Raw genomic sequence first — 18,763 nt, forward strand, 5'->3', positions numbered from 1 at the left:
ATGCCTAATTTTGCAAACATAATGTATATGCCTACTTTTGCAAACATAATGTAAGATTTATTGTGCATGCATATATCGTAGTATATAGCAGAACTAAAGTTGGATGGATGGATGGATGGATGGATGAATGAAAGCAAGGAGGATATTCCATTTTGTAATATGTGTGGCATTACCAAATATAGATCTTTAGAGATTTATTAGAGACTGAGCATGATTGATTCCTTTCCATCAAGGCATTTCCAAATATACCAAAATTTATTTGATTTGAAAGATAAAATTCAGTTTATTTAGAATGGTAGCTAAAAAACAGTTTAATTGGATTGGTGGGATAGCGAATGCCTGAAAAACTAATCAGTGGAAGGGTGATGGACGTACATGGAAGGTTGGACAAAGGGTGTGGTGAGGAAAAACTAAAAGATGAAACCTTAGATCATTTTCAAGTAACAAAGACTACCCAATAAAATGAACTAGATGAAGTACATCCAAACCATCTCAACCGTCTATCAACAAGATCGAAGGGCTTGTTTGGTTGCGTTGTTTTAGCAAAAATAGTTTTCCATCAAATCATATAACCGTGTAACAAACTAAAACCATGTTTGGCTCCCATAGCAAAAACATGGGGTACCTCAATTTTAGTGTCTAGCGAGGCGTGCGTCGTCGAACGGCGCACCGCCCGCTCTCGACGCGTGTGCTCTTGGGCCTGCCCATGTGCTTAGGCGGGGTGGCCCTTTTTCGTTCTTCTCTTTCTCTTTTTTGTGTCTATTTTCTTTCTTTTTTTCTTATTTAATTAGATTTCAGTGCATCAATTTTTTCATGATTTTGAAAAATGTTCTGTTTTCTAATTGTTCACAAATTTTAAATTGTCCCTGGATTTCAAAAAAAAGTTTCAAATTTTAGAAAATGTTCATGAGTTTTCAAAATATTTCCACATTAAAGAAATATTCGGTTTTTTAAGTGTTCACAAATTTGATGAATATTCAGCAAAAAATGTCGCTGATTAAACAAATGTTTGCGAATATAAAAAATTGTTCCCAAAGAGTTGAGAAAATGTTCGTCGATTCAAAAGGTGTCCATGAATTTGAAAAATGTTCAAGAATTTCAGTAAAATAAAGAATTCAGAAAATATTAAAATTTAGAAATGTTTAAGAATTTCAAAAAAAAGTTCACGAATTTGATTTTTTTCGTGATTTTAAAAAATATTCACAAATTCAAACATTGTTTGTGATTTTTGAAAATTTGTTGGACAATGAGATTTTAAAAATTGTTGGTTGTGACTATTAGTCCTTCTGCAAGACATAGGGTGTAGACTAGAAGTACAATAATGTTTGGACAATGAGTATGATCTTGCACTAAGATGTATCCAATGGTTTTATGTTCCTTTATCCTGTGAAATAGATACCAAGTGGCCATCTCATGATTCTATGGACTTGTAGGGAAATCATACTGATGTGCTTCGTGTATTGAATAACATTTACTTTCATTTCTCATTCTAGGCAACGAAGATTCACAACATGGTGAAATTGAAGGAAACGTAGATTCTTTGAAGAAATACGATACAATGGTATCTCATGATTCTTTGAAGAAATATTTGCTTAACCGGTGAAAATCAAATTTGCTACTTCTAAAAATCGTAAATTGGGATCCCATCCGCCTACTAGCTGTTTTGTACGAGCTATGCTTACTGTTTCTACCTTTTGAGAATCGGCGTTGGCAGCATGGTGAGTAAAACCGTCCTGTCCTTGCTACAAGCATGGGATAGCGATGACAATACCACTGTATCACGAACACCGTAAATTTGATCACTGTAAATTTGATCTACACAGTAAATTTGATCTACACAGTACCTCATTGTGTAGTTGCAGAGGAATGCCTATAAAACCCTCAATAAGGTTACAGAGTTTTTTTTTGGAGGAAAAAAAAGGTTACAGAATTCAGCTAACTAATATCTGCATGCTGTTTGCACAGGGAGAATTCCAGTCAGCTGATGTCACAGCAATATTCTCCAGCAATTGACTGAAACAGAGGATGAGATATTTACCCCTAATTTCAATATATAAAAAGATCAACAATACTCTACTAGAACTCGGCCAATTACAAAATGCAAAGCACAGCCAAACAAGCACATCAATCTTCAGTCTGCTCTCCGCTGGAAATCCTACTCTCGAGGTTCAGATAAACTTGGCTTATCAATTCAGCAGGCAGCAACAGCTAGGTAACAGCAGCAGCAGCAGAGCACCCATCCAGCCAGCAACAACAAGCCATCACATCTCAATCTTCGATCTGCTCTCGGTGCCCGGAAAACTTCACTAGATAAGCGCATGGGCAATCCGGCTCCCCAATTTATCCTTGTTCGATTTGACCCCTTTACCTGCAAAACAGAGCAAGCAGACCCAAGTTAGTTACAGAAACTGGGCTGTGTGTGGAAGGATATCACGAAAATAAGCATCATTTCTCATCCTCCAAATCGACCACAGTAGCGCTGGAACTCCCACCGTAACCAGCTGAAGTTCACTACTCCCAAAGTTCTTAATCCAAACCCCAAACAAATGGTAGACACTTTTTTGGTTTACATTTAAAACCAAAAGCACAGCAAGCGACATTCCACAACAAATCAAATAATTTTCTGTTTTCATTTTTAAATTGGTAGCATTGCAGGCTCTACCTTGGCGAATTGACAACCTTACACAATCCATCTTTAGTTTTACTCCAGCTCTATTTTTGCGCTGCAGATGATTTATCTTACACCCCTTTATAATGTTATTTTACTTATGTGCTCCAACAACCTTAAAGTGATATTTGTTTGGTGCTCTAAACTCTAGAGGTAGTACTTAGTGTGCTCAAAATAAATCTCAGGTGGAGATGGGGCATGAAAAGAATTGATGCTGAAACGCCTCTATCATGTTTTTTTTTTTTGCATAACAAAGGTAATAACATTCCCACACATAAGTTCTTCCTAGTTATGAGAACTCTGGTGTTCAATTTGTCCTGGAGCAGCATCCAACAGAAAAAAATGAAGTATGAAATAGATCAAGTTATATAGCAAAAAAAAATGATACGGATCAATTACCAGGTCCACACGTAATGTGCCAGCTCGAAAACAGTGTCTTGCCTATTCCTGCAGAACCATTAGTGACACAATTGAGAAAAGTCTTCACGGCAGATGCATGCATGGCATGCTTCTCTCTTCAATTATTGTCCTATCAACAAGTTGGAAAGTGGTGCGCTGTCCACATTTTTTGATTGGAATCATCTGTAGTAACTGAACATACAGCTCAAATCTTGGATTCCTTGATCTTATCTCCATTTGCCATCGTCCACTCTCCTTCAACCGCAGCCGTCGATAAAACCGATATTTGTTTGGTGATGTAAGCTCTGGAGGTAGACAACAGAGTTTTCACTTGGGCTGCTGTGTCATGAAAAGAATTAATGCAGGAGCGCCTCTTTAGAATTTCTCTTGCAATAACATAGGTGATACATTCCACACAGAAAATTCCTTCCTGGCTGTGCGATTTCTGGTTTTCAATTTGTCCTGGAGCAGTGGCCAACAGAAAAAAAAGTTATAAAGCAAATTAACCAAAATATGATACTGAGGTAGTAATGGCGTACAGATGCAAATAAATGAGGGGGGGGGTGGGGGAGGGGGGGCACCCGTAGGTACATGCATCAGTAGTTCTCTCCACAGGGGGACGCACACCATGATTGTCTCCATATAATTGAGGGGCCACCGGTAGGTACCAGTAAATATACATCTCAGATCTTGGATCCCTTCATCCTAGCTCCATTTGCTTGCATCCTCTCTCCAGCAACCTCCCATTATCAAACCAAGCAGCCCTGAAGCGTGAGAGATCTGCACAGGGCTGGCGACGAACGAGCAGCAGTATCGTTGCTCTTTCACCAAAGATCGAATTTGGGTGTTGTTAAGGTGAATCCTCTCCTCAATCCTTGCCCTGTTTTGCTCTTCATCGGTTGTTCATCTTCTGTTTTTAGCTGTACAGACCATGAAATTTTTATGTATACATATCAAAATGTATATACAAGAGCTACACAAGCTAAGCTAAGCCATGCTTTGTAGCTAGGAGCATAGTGTTTCCTCCATAGGAGGCTTACAAGGTTGTTCGTGTTCTTTCAGTGCTTAATAGCTGTTCTGTTCTTTCATATCCTGCAGTTTCCTATTCATCCGATCTGCAAGATCATGGCAGAGTCGCTGCTTCTCCCTCTAGTGCGCGGCGTGGCTGGGAAGGCCACAGACGCACTCGTCGAGACGGTGACCCGCATGTGTGGCCTCGACGACGACCGCCAAGCGCTCGAGCGGTGTCTACTAGCCGTCGAGTGCAAGCTGGCCAACGCTGAGGAGATGAGCGAGACAAATCCCTATGTCAAGAGCTGGATGAAGGAGCTCAAGTCCGTCGCCTACCAGGCCGACGACGTGCTCGACGACTTCCAGTACGAGGCGCTGCGCCGCCAGTCTAAGATTGGCAAGTCTACTACCCGAAAGGTGCTCAGCTACATCACGCGCCACAGCCCGCTGCTCTTCCGCTTTGAAATGAGCAGGAAACTCAAGAACGTCCTCAAGAAGATCAATAAGTTGGTTAAGGAGATGAACACGTTTGGCTTGGAGAGTTCTGTCCGTAGGGAGGAGCGGCAACATCCTTGGCGGCAGACGCACTCAAAACTGGACGAGACTACCCAGATCTTTGGAAGAGATGATGATAAGGAGGTGGTGGTGAAGTTACTGCTGGACCAGCAGGATCAGCGGAGAGTGCAGGTGCTGCCCATCATTGGGATGGGAGGTCTTGGCAAGACGACTCTTGCTAAGATGGTCTATAATGACCAAGGGGTCCAGCAACATTTCGAGTTGAAGATGTGGCACTGTGTGTCCGACAACTTTGATTTCATTGCTCTCTTGAAATCCATCATTGAGTTGGCTGTAAGTGGAAGATGTGACATGCCTGACACGATTGAGATGTTGCAAAAGAAACTTGAGCAAGTCATTGGCCAAAAAAGGTTTATGCTCGTGCTTGATGATGTGTGGAATGAAGATGAGAGGAACTGGGAGGATGTCCTGAAGCCTCTTTTGTGTTCTGTTGGTGGACCAGGAAGCGTAATTATTGTCACAACTCGAAGCCAGAAAGTGGCCTCTATAATGCAGACCCTTCGACCCCATAAGCTAGCATGTTTGAGTGAACAAGATTCATGGGAATTGTTTGCACAGAAAGCATATAGCAACGGTGTAGAGCAGGAGCAAGCAGAGTTGGTCAGCATTGGCAGACGTATTGTCAACAAATGCGGGGGGCTGCCTCTTGCTCTCAAGACAATGGGTGGATTGCTAAGTTCATATCAACAAGTACAAGAATGGAAGGCGATCGAAGAAAATGATATTGGGGATAGAGTTAGAGGCAAAGATGAGATCATGTCTATATTAAAGTTGAGCTACAAACACCTGTCATCTGAAATGAAGCAATGTTTTACATTTTTAGCAGTTTTCCCCAAGGACTATGTGATAGACAAGGATAGGTTGATCCAACTATGGATGGCAAATGGTTTTATTCAAGAGAAGGGAACAAAGGATTTGACACTAAGAGGAGAATTCATTTTCAATGAGTTGGTTTGGAGGTCCTTCCTCCAAGATAAGCAGGAGTGCACACACTATTATGGTGTAAAAGGATATGTGACTATTAACTGTAAAATGCATGATTTAATGCATGATCTAGCAAAAGATGTCACAGATGAATGTGCAAGTATAGAAGAACTGACTCAGAAGAAATCATTGTTAAAAGATGTTTGTCACATGCAAATGTCAAAGGCTGAATTGGAACAAATCAGTGGGTTGGGCAAAGGCAGAACAAACCTCCGCACTTTGTTAGCTCCTACAGAATCACACAAGGATTTTGAAGAGTTGCTGCAAGTATCGACATCATTAAGAGCATTGCATTGCTCACCTTCTTCAATTGTCATTTGCAAGGCTATAAATGCAAAACATTTACGGTATCTTGACCTCTCTGGGTCTAACATTGCTGCATTGCCAAATTCAATATGCGTGTTGTATAACTTGCAAACATTGAGGCTGATAGATTGCAGGAAGTTGCAGCAGTTACCAGAAGACATGGCAAGACTGAGAAAGCTCATCCATCTTCATCTTTCTGGTTGTGATCGTCTTGAAAGCATGTTTCCAAACTTTGGTCTACTGAACAACCTTCACATATTAACAACATTTGTTGTGGGTACTGGAGATGGCCTTGGGATAGAGCAGCTCAAAGATTTGCAACACCTTAGCAATAGGTTGGAACTGTTCAATTTGAGCAAGATAAAGAGTGGGAGAAATGCAAAAAAAGCCAATCTAGGTCAGAAGAAAAATCTAAGTGAGTTGTTGTTCTCTTGGGACCAAGAAATAGATGATGAGCCTAGAGACGTGGAAGAAGTGCTTCAGTGTTTAGAACCTCATAGTAATATCCAAAAACTGGAGATACGTGGATATCATGGCCTAGAAATATCACAATGGATGAGAAAGCCTCAGATGTTTGACTGCTTGAGAGAACTTGAAATATCTGATTGCCCAAAATGCAAGAGTATCCCTTTAATATGGCTCTCGGTCTCTCTAGAAATTTTGGTCTTACAGAAAATGGATAACCTGACAACATTATGTAATAACATTGATGTGGAAGCTGGAGGATGCATTACCCCTCTGCAAATTTTCCCAAGGTTGAAGAAGATGAGGTTGATTGAATTACAAAGCCTGGAGAAATGGGCAGAAAATAGTGTAGGAGAGCCTCAGATGTTTAACTGTTTGGAAGAACTTGAAATGTCCGACTGCCCAAGATGCGAGAGTATACCTGTCGTATGGTCATCGGTCTCTCTGGAGATTTTGTGCTTGGAGAAGATGGATAACCTGAAAACATTATGTAATAACCTTGATGTCAAAGCCAGAGGATGCATTACCCCTATGCAAATTTTCCCTAGGTTGAAGAAGATGAGATTAATCGAGTTAGGAAGCCTGGAGATATGGGCAGAAAATAGTGTGGGAGAGCGTAGTGATAACCTGCTAACATTCCCGGTGCTTGAAGAGCTAGAGATCAAAAATTGCCCCAAGCTTGCAAGCATTCCAGTGATCCCCGTTGTTAGCAACTTGAGAATAGTTGGGGTTCACAGTACTGCAGTCGGTTCAGTTTTTATGAGCATCCGTTTAGGCTCCTGGCCATTTCTCGCCAGCTTAACTCTTTGGTCTCCGGAAGACATACCCATGTTGCCTCTAAACACCCAGCAAGGCCAAAGTCAAAGACCTCTTGAAAAACTTAAGCGTCTGACTCTAGAAGGGCCCAACAGCTTGGTCAGAAGCTCCGGATTGTCCAGTTTACACCTTATAATTTGGAAATGCTTTCAGTTCGTGGAACAACTGAGGTTTATTGGATGCAGCGATCTTGTCCGCTGGCCATCAGAGGAGCTCCGGTGCTTGGAACACCTCCGTGTTCTGTGGATCTATCATTGTGACAACCTGGAGGGGAACACTTCATCGTCTGATGAGGAGACCCTTCCGCTCTCCTTAGAGCATTTGATGATTCGGGGCTGCAAAAGTCTAGCCAAGCTGCCTTGGAACCTCGGAAATCTGACCAAGCTGAAGAGTCTCGATGTGTCTGGCTGCAGTGGCCTGAAAGCTCTCTCTAATGGGATGTGTGGCCTCACTTCTCTTAGGAAATTGTTGATTTTGGGTTGTCCAGCTTTGGAGGTATTGCCGCATGGTCTCCTGGAGCGGTTGCCAGCCCTCGAAGAATTAAAGATAGATGATTGCCCCAGGTTGGGAAGACGATGCAGAGAAGGTGGGGAGTATTTCCACTTGCTCTCCTCTGTCCCAAGTAAATATATTTTGTGATGACGGCGTCATGAAAATCCAGAAGAGCTGCGAAGTAAGTCAGCATACGCGTGAGTCCCATGGTAAATAATGAATCTCCGTTCTATCTAAACAAATGTTTCTCAAATCAAATTCTGTAATAACATGGGATGCTAACGTGATGAATCGATGTACCTGCAGCTGCAGGTGGGAATCTCCGAAAACCTCCACACCATGAAGGAGACAATGGTCGATCCGCCGTCCATCTCGGCAGGGCGCAGATGGGAAGAGAGGAAGGTTCCGCGGCTTGATGCAGCCGCCGTACTGCTTGGCAGAGCGCACGCCTGGAACGGCGGCGGCGTGTAGGAGAGGGGGCGAGATTTGGCTGCCCTACGCAGTGGGCAGCATCCGAGGTCCCGATGGACCAACTAGCAGAAGCAGAGAGTTGGTGTCGGTGGGTTGGAAGCCCCCTGGAATGGGATTAGCGGGCCCAATTGTCATTACTTCTCTCTCTTTGCGGAGGCCCGAAGGAGTAGTATTTCATTTTTATCAAAAAGAAGAAGCAGATAGTAGTAGTATTTCTTACATGGTTGCTTTAATCTGTACAGCAAAAGCAGGTGTGACACCAATAGTCCAATACTATGTTTCTACCAATGTAAGTTAATCCCAAGTAAAATTGTGCGGCTTGGCTTGATAGTTATCCCTGGGAAGTAGTAGTAGCTCCTGCCATGTTCTATAACCACATGGCGCATACCCAATTTCCATGCCAAACAAAGGGCTTCTTTTCTTGCCACAAAACATTAGTCATTGCAAAGAATTTATTTTTGCCTTCCGTCACGTAGATTCTTTTGAACTGCTTCCGGGTCCAATCTATGTGTCATCATTGCAGTTTTTTCTGTGTAGATAATGGGTCTGTGCTGTAACAACAAGTCTTCTATCCAGGCAGATGAACTTAACAAAGCAATTAATGGCACCAATAATGTGAATTCCTGTCTGCCCCACCTTTGAGACCCTAACATGAAGTATCCTAGTACTGATGCTGCTGCTACAGACTAGAGCAGATTTATTCATCTGTTGTCCACAACTAATCATCACCAAATTCACCATTCCGTGGAATCAATGATAGCGTCAGTAATTCCTGCCTGCCTGCCTGCCTGATTGGAAGTGTTCACTGGAATGCAAACACACTGATTATGTCCTGGATCATCGAAGCGTGGCTATGTCTATGTATGCGTCGGCGAGCATCTTGTCGAGCCGGACCTGAGCCTGTGTGATGAGGTGCCTCTGCTCAATTCCTCGTCAAATCTCTGCGCTCAAGGAGACAAGAAGATGCAGCAGAGGGTGGGTCGAAGCCTGACTATAACTGAGATGCGTATGTGCGGGGAGTTCTGAATGTTGTTGCTTCGTCTCCTGTAACTGCTTTAGTGTTAAGCTTTTGACTGGGCTTTCAAGACAATGGCTGGGGCTCCAGAGGAACACGAATTCTGATGCCACCGTCTGATACTGCACATCCGTAAAGACCATGAACGACTCGGTGTTTCAGGTAACCAAAACTTGTAACCACAGCCATATAATCAAATTGCTGGAGGGAAATCAACTGAGCCTCATTAGTGCTCTGGTTTCCTGCATAAATAAATAGTAATAAATACTGAAATCGCTTAAACGACATCGACACTGCTGGTTAATCTGAAGCAAGCCACGAAAGAAATGGTTGGGTGCATCAGATTCGGCGGAAGATAACATGGATTGCTCACGCGATGGCTCCATGTACCTGCAGGTCCGGATTTCTGAAAGCCTCCGCGGCATGAAGGATAGGAAGGAAGCAGCTGTAGTGAATGGGCTGTAAGAGGAAGCTTCGCTACTCCCGTCCGCCCCCCATTTTGCTGCAGTGCGCGGCGAGACCTAGGGGGGCAACGGCCGTCCTACCCACCAGAGCGCACGCCGTGAGGGTGGGGTGGGGTGGGCGGCGGTGGTTCCACGGTGGAGCTAGAAAGATGGATGATGGATGGACGCCGTGGGCAGAGGCCCAATGGACACCAGCAGAGGAGAGGTGGGCTGGGCTGGGTCTTTACTTGTAGCGTTTACCCATTTTTGCAGAAAAAAAAACTATTGTCCTTCCATTTGGTTTACGGATATGAACGTTTGATTCTTGGGTGTATATACACCCTATATGCAAGAAGATAGTAATTAAAAATAAAAATAAATGATTTTGAAAAATAAATAAAGTTGAACTTCTATTGTACTTGCAAAAAACAATCCACAAAGAATAAACTCCTGTTGACTTCAGGGAAAAAAGTTAAAAATTTAAGGTCAAATAGGTGTGAAAAGTAACTTGTATATAGAAATATATTTTTTTGCCCAGAAGCCAATGGAAGTTTTTCCTTTGCGAAAATATATATACTAGTGCAAAAAAAAGTCAAGTTTATTAAAAAAATCTATAATTTTTTGTCTTCTTTTGCAAAAAAATTCCCATATATACACCCATGAACCAAGGGGCATTTCCCTTTGGAATACGTCACAAAAAATGGTTAGCATTATGTGCCTAAGAAATAACTTTTTGCAAGTATTTTTTAAGGTCTACTCTATTTGTAAGTCTTAACTAGCCCTCCGTCCCAAAATAAATGCCTTAACTTTATACTCGCTCTAGTATAAAATTATAGGTTGGAACACTTATTTCGAGACGGAGGGATTATAATATAAGAAACACTTCCAGACCTTCAATATATTTACTTTCCTGTCAATATTAATAGCATTTCATTTTTCAAAAGCCAGAAGAAGTATTACATACATGAGTCCCTGAAGATGAAATAAAGGTCTCCCCGCCTAGCCCCCATTTCAGTGGTGCGTTTAGCATCGTTGGTGTGTGTGTGGAGGTGTGTCTCCAGCGGATCTGTCTTTGGTGGATTTGCTCTAATTTGGCCATCCTTCGTCTATGTTCATGTGTCTTCTAGTTGGATCCTTCTGATCTATGATACTCTTTATCGACACCGGTTGCTGTTCTGGTGCGTTGGTTCTATGGGGTCTTAGCACAATGAATTCCTGACTGTCTATTACAACAAGTTTTGACAGGCTCCGGAGAGATAGGGGTGATGACAGCGGCGTGCCTTCGGCTCAATTCAGTGTTTGTAGTCGTTGCTAGGTAGTCTACGGATCTGGATGTAATTTTTATTATTTTTGATTTTCGTTGTACTATCATGATTGAATATGAATAGATCAAAAGTCTTTCCCGCAAAAAGAACATAAGCTAGTTATGCGGATCGAAAATACTACACACACACACGGTGATTCCTTGTACAAAATTCGCACGATGCAACATCCACTGGTCGCTGCACTTTCAGTCCACCTCACCGATGGTTTGGTCTACTACACCATGCAAAATTCGTCCGAAAAATATCGTCTGTATAACGCTACTCTATGCGGATTAGCTTGATAGTGCTCTTGGAAATTTGAAGTAAACAATGTGCCAGCTGTCCAATGGGATTGTTTGAACTTCAAAAATGTTCTCTCGGCCATGACAAAAACAAATATTTTGAATTAAGATTCTGATTTAGTGGCAGTTCAAATGACCTGCAGTTCATTTGTTAGAATATAGCTGGATCATTTATACCTGTGATGAAGAACCCACTCTGGGAAAATAGTTCCTTATGAACCACTCCTGATTCCAGTGTTGGTGTACAACAATGGTCTTACCAGGCTAAACTTTTCGTACGACACATGACACAAGCTCAAATGATTTTGCGACTAAAAAAATAACATCTGAGCGATCGTTCATTGTAAAAGCAGAATGTTGTGAGTATATTCGATTGCTAAGTTATTTTAAAAAAGTTGGGATAGAAATATGATGCCATCAATCTAGTAATGTGATATCCATTGCCACTTTATCGAAAAATTACCAAGATTTATAATGCACTCTCAATATTGACGTGGCTTGAGAAGTGAAAATGTTTGGAAGTTTCATATGTTCAATCCTTTTTTTCATCCCTAGGTTCTGAATTCACAGTTTAGGAATATGTTTTTTTATCACGTCAATGTTTTTGTTACTAAAACTTAGAAATAGAATTGATTGACGTGTTTTTCCTACATAAATAAATAGTGCAGCATTACCTCTCTAGGAAAACGTTTTTTGAGAAAGAAAAACTTTAGTATTAGCATATCTGTACCTTTCTTGTCAGTAGATCGGATGACGACGGCGCTTTGGTGTCGTTTCCCTCTTGGGGGCGTCATTTTTTGAGGTGTACACGGGCTCGAGGGACCAGTGGACGGCTTCTTTGGTGGAGCGGTGCTTCATCTTACTCATCGATGGCGGCGGATCTCGGCGGCGTGGCGCAGTGGAGACTCGGCGTCCGATGCGCGGAGATGGACTCGTGCAGGAGGAGGACGCTGTCTGGCGTCATGGTGGCGTCGATGGCAGAGAGGCCTGGCAAGGTCGATGCGTTAGTTTCTGCTCTGAAGATGGATTGGTTGAAGATGGCGGCGACGACACATGAGAGTGCGTCGGACCGGTTTGTACCCCAAACTCAGTATGTGGCTCGGTTGGGGCCTCCAGATTTAGAAGTTAGGCTTTGGTGCGATATCTATTTGGTATTAGGCTCGGACTATCGGCACCCTTTCATCAGGTGGATAGGAGCAGCGACAGTTGTTGCTAGGATGGTGGCTTCAGACTACCTGATGTACTACTTTGTAAGGTCCTTATGAATAATTAATAAAATGGCTGCATGCATCGCCCAAATGCAGATGCAGAGGCTGGGGTAATCGTCCTTTTCAAAATAAAAAAAAATATCTATACCTTTCTAATTCATGCATCATTAATCATTTTATATGTTTTAAATGATAAAAAAATTATTTGACTGTGCCTTTGTATGCTTTTTGCATCTTGCGGAGCTCCTACAAGTGCATGGGTTGTTGCAAGGCTGGATAACATGGGAATAATTAAACCTGAAAGCACAGATTCCATGGCCTTTATAATCGTACCTTCTTTTGTATGTGTAGATAATTAGAGTGGTGTTCAATAAAATAATATCTTCCTTTCGGCCCGAATTTCTATTTCCAAAGCAAAGAAATTTATTCCCCCACGAAAAAATAAGAATTTTTGTTCCGCACAACAGCAACCTCGTACGGTGATTGATGGATCCAATTCATATAATCTGCATAACGATTAGTGGCAACAACAGTCTAATATTGTGTCTCCTCCTTCCTTGTGTTGGAATCTTTGAGAGCATGACATGATAAAGCGTCAGTGCAGACTAAGCAGATCCATTCATGATTTTGCAATGCTATGTTGTCTAGAATTTCCTTAAGCTTGTCATCATCATCTATTTCTTCCATTCCTTCTATACCTAGCCCAGGATCCCTGACATAGTACATGTAATCTTTAAATCCATAACCTTCTGTTTCTATCAGTGCTACTAGGTTGTAAAATGTTATGTCTGACATCATCATAGATCTCTCAATATTGTCTCTGTCATGGAAATGCATCCTCAATTCCCAAACCTCATCATCCAGACTGCAAATAATATAAAATACATAGCAGTATAAGTGCTTAATTATAACTGAATAACACTAATGAAACAACTCATGTCAGTGCACTAATACAATCCTTTGTCACTTATAAAGCAGATAACAGGATAACTCATTTAACAGTGAACCTAACCAAATGTCTAACTTCACTCCAATTAACAGTGTACCTAAAATAAACCGAATAACAAAGCACAAACATGCATTTTTCTAAGTTAATAATATGATAATCATATACTATACCAGGATAACTTTGCTGCTCGTTTATAAAATCAACTAAATCAGCTTATTTGTCAACTAATCTAAAAATGTCAACCCTAGGGCACAGGACAAACAAATCATAGAATCTGAACTAATCTAAATTATGTCAACCCTAGAGCACATGACAACAAATCCACAACATCTACTCCATCTGATAGGATAGAGCAATATGAACCCTAACCATAGAGTACACTAGCAACAGAATTGAATGGGAGTACTCATTGAATGGAGAACGGGAAGGGGAAGAGCAAAGAAAAGTGGATCTCACTATACGCCGCCGTAGGATGACCCGATGTGTTGGCTTCCCGTCGGATTGGCCTTCACCGCCGCGGCGAATGCTCTCGCCGCCCGGTATTCCATCGAATACTGCGGGTCCTCCTCCTCTGATTCCTCCGTCGGCTTGCTAGGGTTCGAGCTCCCGCAAAGCTCGCCTGGATCCACTGCGGGTCCTCCTCCGCTGCCGGGCGGAGCGCCGCCACTAGCAACTCCACCTTTCACCGGGCTACGCATCTCTGCAGTGCGAGGGGCAAGGGGGCGACGGCGGCAGGAGCGAGGGGGAGGGGGCGACGGCGGCGGGAGCGAGGGGGAGGGGGCGGCGGCGGCGGGAGCGAGGGGGAGGGGGTGACGGCGGCGGGAGCGAGGGGGGGGGGAAGAAGAATGGGGAAACAGAGATGAATGCGTGGATGACTAAAGACGAGACCTAACGCGTCGTCTAACGCCGTCTGCCGGCTGTCGGGACGGCCTGGAGTGCCACGTAGGCGAAAAACGGGCCCCAGCTGTCATAAACTCACTTAACACAGCCCGATCAACCGATCAGTGGTTGTTGCAAAAGAATTACGCTAGATGTGGTGCTGTCTGCAGCGAATCTGTATCCTAGTGTTTTTCGCAAACCTAGCCCTCAAAGTGGTGGTTTTATGCAATTTACTCCAACTTCCACCGGTCGCTGCACTTTCAGTCCACCTCACCGACTGTTCAATCTGCTACACCGTGCAAAATTCGTCCGAGAAATGTCGTGTGTATAGCACTGCTCTATGCAGATTAGGTTGATAGTGTTCTTGGGAAATTGAAGTAAACAATGTGCCAACTTTCCGATGGGATTGTTTGAACTGCAAAAATGTTCTCTCGGCCACGAGCCCATGACAACAACAAATATTCGGAATTTAAGATTCTGATTTAGTGGAAGTTCAAATGACCTGCAGTTCATTTGTTATAATATAGCTGGATACTTATACCTCTGTGAAGAAAAACTCACTCTGGGAAAATAGTTTCTTATGAACTACTCCTGATTCCAATGTATGTGTACAACAATGGTCTTACAAGGCTGAACTTTTCATACGACACATGACACAAAATCAAATGATTTTGTGAGTGAAAGCATAACATTTTCTTTGACTTGAACTTCATGTGCAAGATTTCTTGCATACAACGTGGGTTGCATCCAAACGATCATTCACTGTAAAATCAGAATGTTGTGTGATTGCTAAGTTATTTTCAGAAATATCGAGATAGAAATATGATGCCATCAATCTATGTAATGTGAAATCAATTACCAAAATTTATAATGTACTCTCGCTGAGTAATGTATTTGCATGACAAAAGAGCTTATACTGACGTGGCTTGAGAAGTGAACATATATGGAAGTGTCATATGCTCAATCCTTTTTTTCATCCCTAGGTTCTGAATTCGCAGTTTAGGAATATGTTTTTATCACGTCGATGTTTTCGTTACTAAAACTTAGAAATAGAATTGATTGACGTGTTTTTTCTACATAAGTAAACAGTCCAGCACTACCTCTCTAGGAAAACTTTAGTACTTAGCATATCTATACCTTTCTAATTCATGCATCATTAATCATTTTATATGTTTTAAATGATAAAAATAAATATTGGAGTGTGCCTTTGTATGCTTTTTGCACCTTGTGGGGCTCCTACGAGGACATGGGTTGTTTCAAGGCTGGATAACATGGGAATAATTAGACCTGAAAGCACGGATTCCATGGCCTTTATAATTGCACCTTCTTTTGTGTGTGTAGATAATTAGAGTGGTGTTCAACAAAATCTTCGTTTCAGCCTGAATTTTTATTATTTCCAAAGCAAAGAATTTTTATTCGCCCGCAAAAAAAAAGAATTTTTCTTCCGCTCAACAGCAACCTCGTACGGTGATTAGATGGACCCAATTCATATAATCTGCATAACAATTAGTGGCAACAACAGTCTGATCTTGTGTCTGCTCCTTCCTTGAGTTGGAATCTTTGAGAGCATGACATGATGAAGCATCCTACCACCACGACTACTACAGAGTGCAGACTAAGCAGATCCATTCATCTGTTGTCCACAACTAATCATCACAAACTCGATCCATGTAAGCCGGATTTGAAATTCCAAACGTACTTCTGGTCACACACAGGCCACAGCTTGCATTGGATAGAGACAGATATGTGTAGACGGATCAGAGTTGTGCCCTGCTGAAAACAAAGGTGTGGGCCTTGACTGACGTATGGGCCATTATGTCATGGTAAGGCTTGTGGCTTTTCAAGAGAGCCGAACGAACATGCACGTAGGCGGCATGTGAACGGAACGAACAAGCGACAGAGAAGTAAATTTTAGTCCCACATGGCTTAGCTTAATGTAACCACCCCAATTCATAAGCGCACGAGGCTGTTTAGGAGGCGTGCTAAAAAGTAAGCACATCCACCCTAACCTATGCGGTCTGCACATCTAGCAACCTCAAATGGATATTGAAATTTTATTCTTGTAGCGTATTACACGTACGCTTGGTTAATATTTTTTTCTTAAGTTTTTGTAAAAAAAGTTTTAAATAACCTCAAAGGGTTTTTATTTATGACTTACGTGTACGCCTGGTAAACAGTTCCTTTTATGTCAGTATGCCGGCTAAACAATTCCTTTTATGTCATACACCTGGTAAATAATTCCTTTATTTCATTTCTCGTAAACTTGTATTTTAAACCTCAAACCTTATATGGTATCTACTAGGTAAATGACCATTCTTTGCAATGGGGAATACGTATTATAATGGTACAACATCAATCATGTTGAATATATGTGGTTAGGATCCTTACACGCATCGCAGTAGATCTCGTTTCCTCAACCCTCGCAACCAACCTGTCCGTCTCCTTTACCTAGTCGGCCACCGGCGCTTGTTATTCTGTTCCCCCCGTCGGTTGCGCCTTGCCTAGCCATGGAGATGAAGGAAATATGCCCTAGAGGCAATAATAAAGTTGTTATTTATATTTCCTTATATCATGATAAATGTTTATTATTCATGCTAGAATTGTATTAACCGGAAACTTAGTACATATGTGAATTCATAGACAAACAGAGTGTCCCTAGTATGCCTCTACTTGACTATCTCGTTAATCAAAGATGGTTATGTTTCTTGACCATAGACATGTGTTATCATTTGATGAACGGGATCACACTATTAGAGAATGATGTGATGGACAGGACCCATCCGTTAGCTTAGCATAATAATCATTTAGTTTTATTGCTATTGCTTTCTTCATGACTTATACATGTTCCTCTGACTATGAGATTATGCAACTCCCGAGTACCGGAGGAACACCTTGTGTGCTGTCAAACATCACAACGTAACTGGGTGATTATAAAGATGCTCTACAAGTGTCTTCAAAGGTGTTTGTTGAGTTGGCATAGATCAAGATTAGGATTTGTCACTCCGTGTATCGGAGAGGTATCTCTGGGCCCTCCCGGTAATGCACATCACTATAAGCCTTGCAAGCAAGCGACTAATTAGTTAGTTGTGAGATGATGCATTACGGGACGAGTAAAGAGACTTGCTAGTAACGAGATTGAACTAGGTGTGATGATACCAACGATCGAGTCTCGGGCAAGTAACATACCGATGACAAAGGGAACAACGTATGTTGTTATGCGGTTTGACCGATAAAGATCTTCGTAGAATATGTAGGAGCCAATATGAGCATCTAGGTTCCGCTATTGGTTATTGATCGAGGATGTGTCTCGGTCATGTCTACATAGTTCTCGAACCCGTAGCGTCCGCATGCTTAACGTTCGATGACGATTTGTATTATGAGTTATGTGATTTGATGACTGAAGATTGTTGGGAGTCCCGGATGATATCACAGACATGACGAGGAGTCTCGAAATGGTCAAGAGGTAAAGATTGATATATTGGAAGGTTATATTCGGACACCGGAATGGTTCCGAAGTGATTCGGGTATTTTTCGGAGTACCAGGAGGTTACCGGAACCCCCCGGGAAAGTATTGGGCCTTAGTGGGCTTTAGTGGAGAAGAGGAGGCAGGCCAAGGGGAGGTGGCGCCCCCCCCCCATGGAGTCCGAATTGGACTAGGGGAGGGGGGGGTGCCCCCCTTGCCCTTTCCTACTCCCTCTCTCTTTCCCTCTTTCCCTCTCTCCTACTCCGGAAATGAAAGCGGGATCCTACTAGGACTTGGGAGTCCTAGTAGGACTCCCCACACTTGGCGCGCCCCTAGGGGGGCGGCTTCTCTCCCTCCCTCCTTTATATACGGAGGCGGGGGGGGGGGGGGGGGGGCACCCCAAAGCACAACAGACAATCTCTTAGCCGTGTGCGGTGCCCTCCTCCACAGTTTAACACCTTGGTCATATCGTCGTAGTGCTTAGGCGAAGCCCTGCGCCGGTAACTTTATCATCACCATCGCCACGCCGTTGTGCCGACGAAACTATCCCTCGTCCTCTACTGGATCAAGAGCTCGAGGGACGTCATCGTGCTGAACGTGTGCTGAACACGGAGGTGCCGTACGTTTGGTACTTGGGTCGGTTGGATTGTGAAGACGTTCGACTACATCAACCGCATTACTAAACGCTTCCGCTTTCGGTCTACGAGGGTACGTGGACACACTCTCCCCTCTCATTGCTATGCATCTCCTAGATAGATCTTGCGTGATCGTAGGAATTTTTTTGAATTCCTATGTTCCCCAACAGGAGGTGTGGTGGATCCCAGCCTTTGCCGACTGGAGGGCTTCGTTTTTGGATGTTTTTATGAGTTTCCTTAAGGTTTGTGTCCTGCTCAGAAAGACGATACGACGACGGCTCTCTGGAGATGGAATAAGGTTCTCCTCGTCTATCCCCCGTTCTAGCGGTGCTTCTAGCTAGCATCGTTGGAGGGTGTGTGTGGAGGTTTGTCTCCGC

The 18,763-nt window shown here is 42.7% G+C and overlaps 1 protein-coding gene and 1 long non-coding RNA gene across 5 annotated transcripts; one reads left to right on the plus strand and one right to left on the minus strand.

Annotated features, from left to right (window-relative positions):
• Positions 1-1,853: 1,853 nt before the first annotated feature.
• LOC125521650 lies at positions 1,854-7,168 on the minus strand. Of its 3 annotated transcripts, none has more exons than XR_007289350.1 (6): positions 7,037-7,168; positions 6,831-6,886; positions 6,679-6,733; positions 3,659-3,987; positions 3,068-3,529; positions 1,854-2,368 (listed from the first exon to the last, which is right to left on the minus strand). It is a non-coding gene; the product is annotated as an uncharacterized LOC125521650 (long non-coding RNA). The 3 variants fall into 3 exon arrangements; XR_007289349.1 differs by having other exon boundaries at positions 3,649-3,987; XR_007289351.1 differs by lacking the exon at positions 6,679-6,733 and having other exon boundaries at positions 3,649-3,987.
• On the plus strand, positions 3,781-8,527 carry LOC125521648 (putative disease resistance protein RGA3). Of its 2 annotated transcripts, none has more exons than XR_007289348.1 (3): positions 3,781-3,922; positions 4,166-7,926; positions 8,024-8,527. XR_007289348.1 is itself a non-coding variant. In XM_048686706.1 (3 exons), exon 2 carries the CDS (start codon positions 4,193-4,195, stop codon positions 7,862-7,864), a length of 3,672 nt encoding a protein of 1,223 aa, XP_048542663.1. In that variant the 5' UTR covers positions 3,781-3,922; positions 4,166-4,192; the 3' UTR covers positions 7,865-7,898; positions 8,024-8,527. The 2 variants fall into 2 exon arrangements, 1 of the variants encoding a protein (XP_048542663.1); XM_048686706.1 differs by having other exon boundaries at positions 4,166-7,898.
• Positions 8,528-18,763: the final 10,236 nt, after the last annotated feature.

This window comes from Triticum urartu, chromosome 7 (genome assembly GCF_003073215.2).
Source record: "Triticum urartu cultivar G1812 chromosome 7, Tu2.1, whole genome shotgun sequence".
NCBI lineage: Eukaryota > Viridiplantae > Streptophyta > Magnoliopsida > Poales > Poaceae > Triticum > Triticum urartu.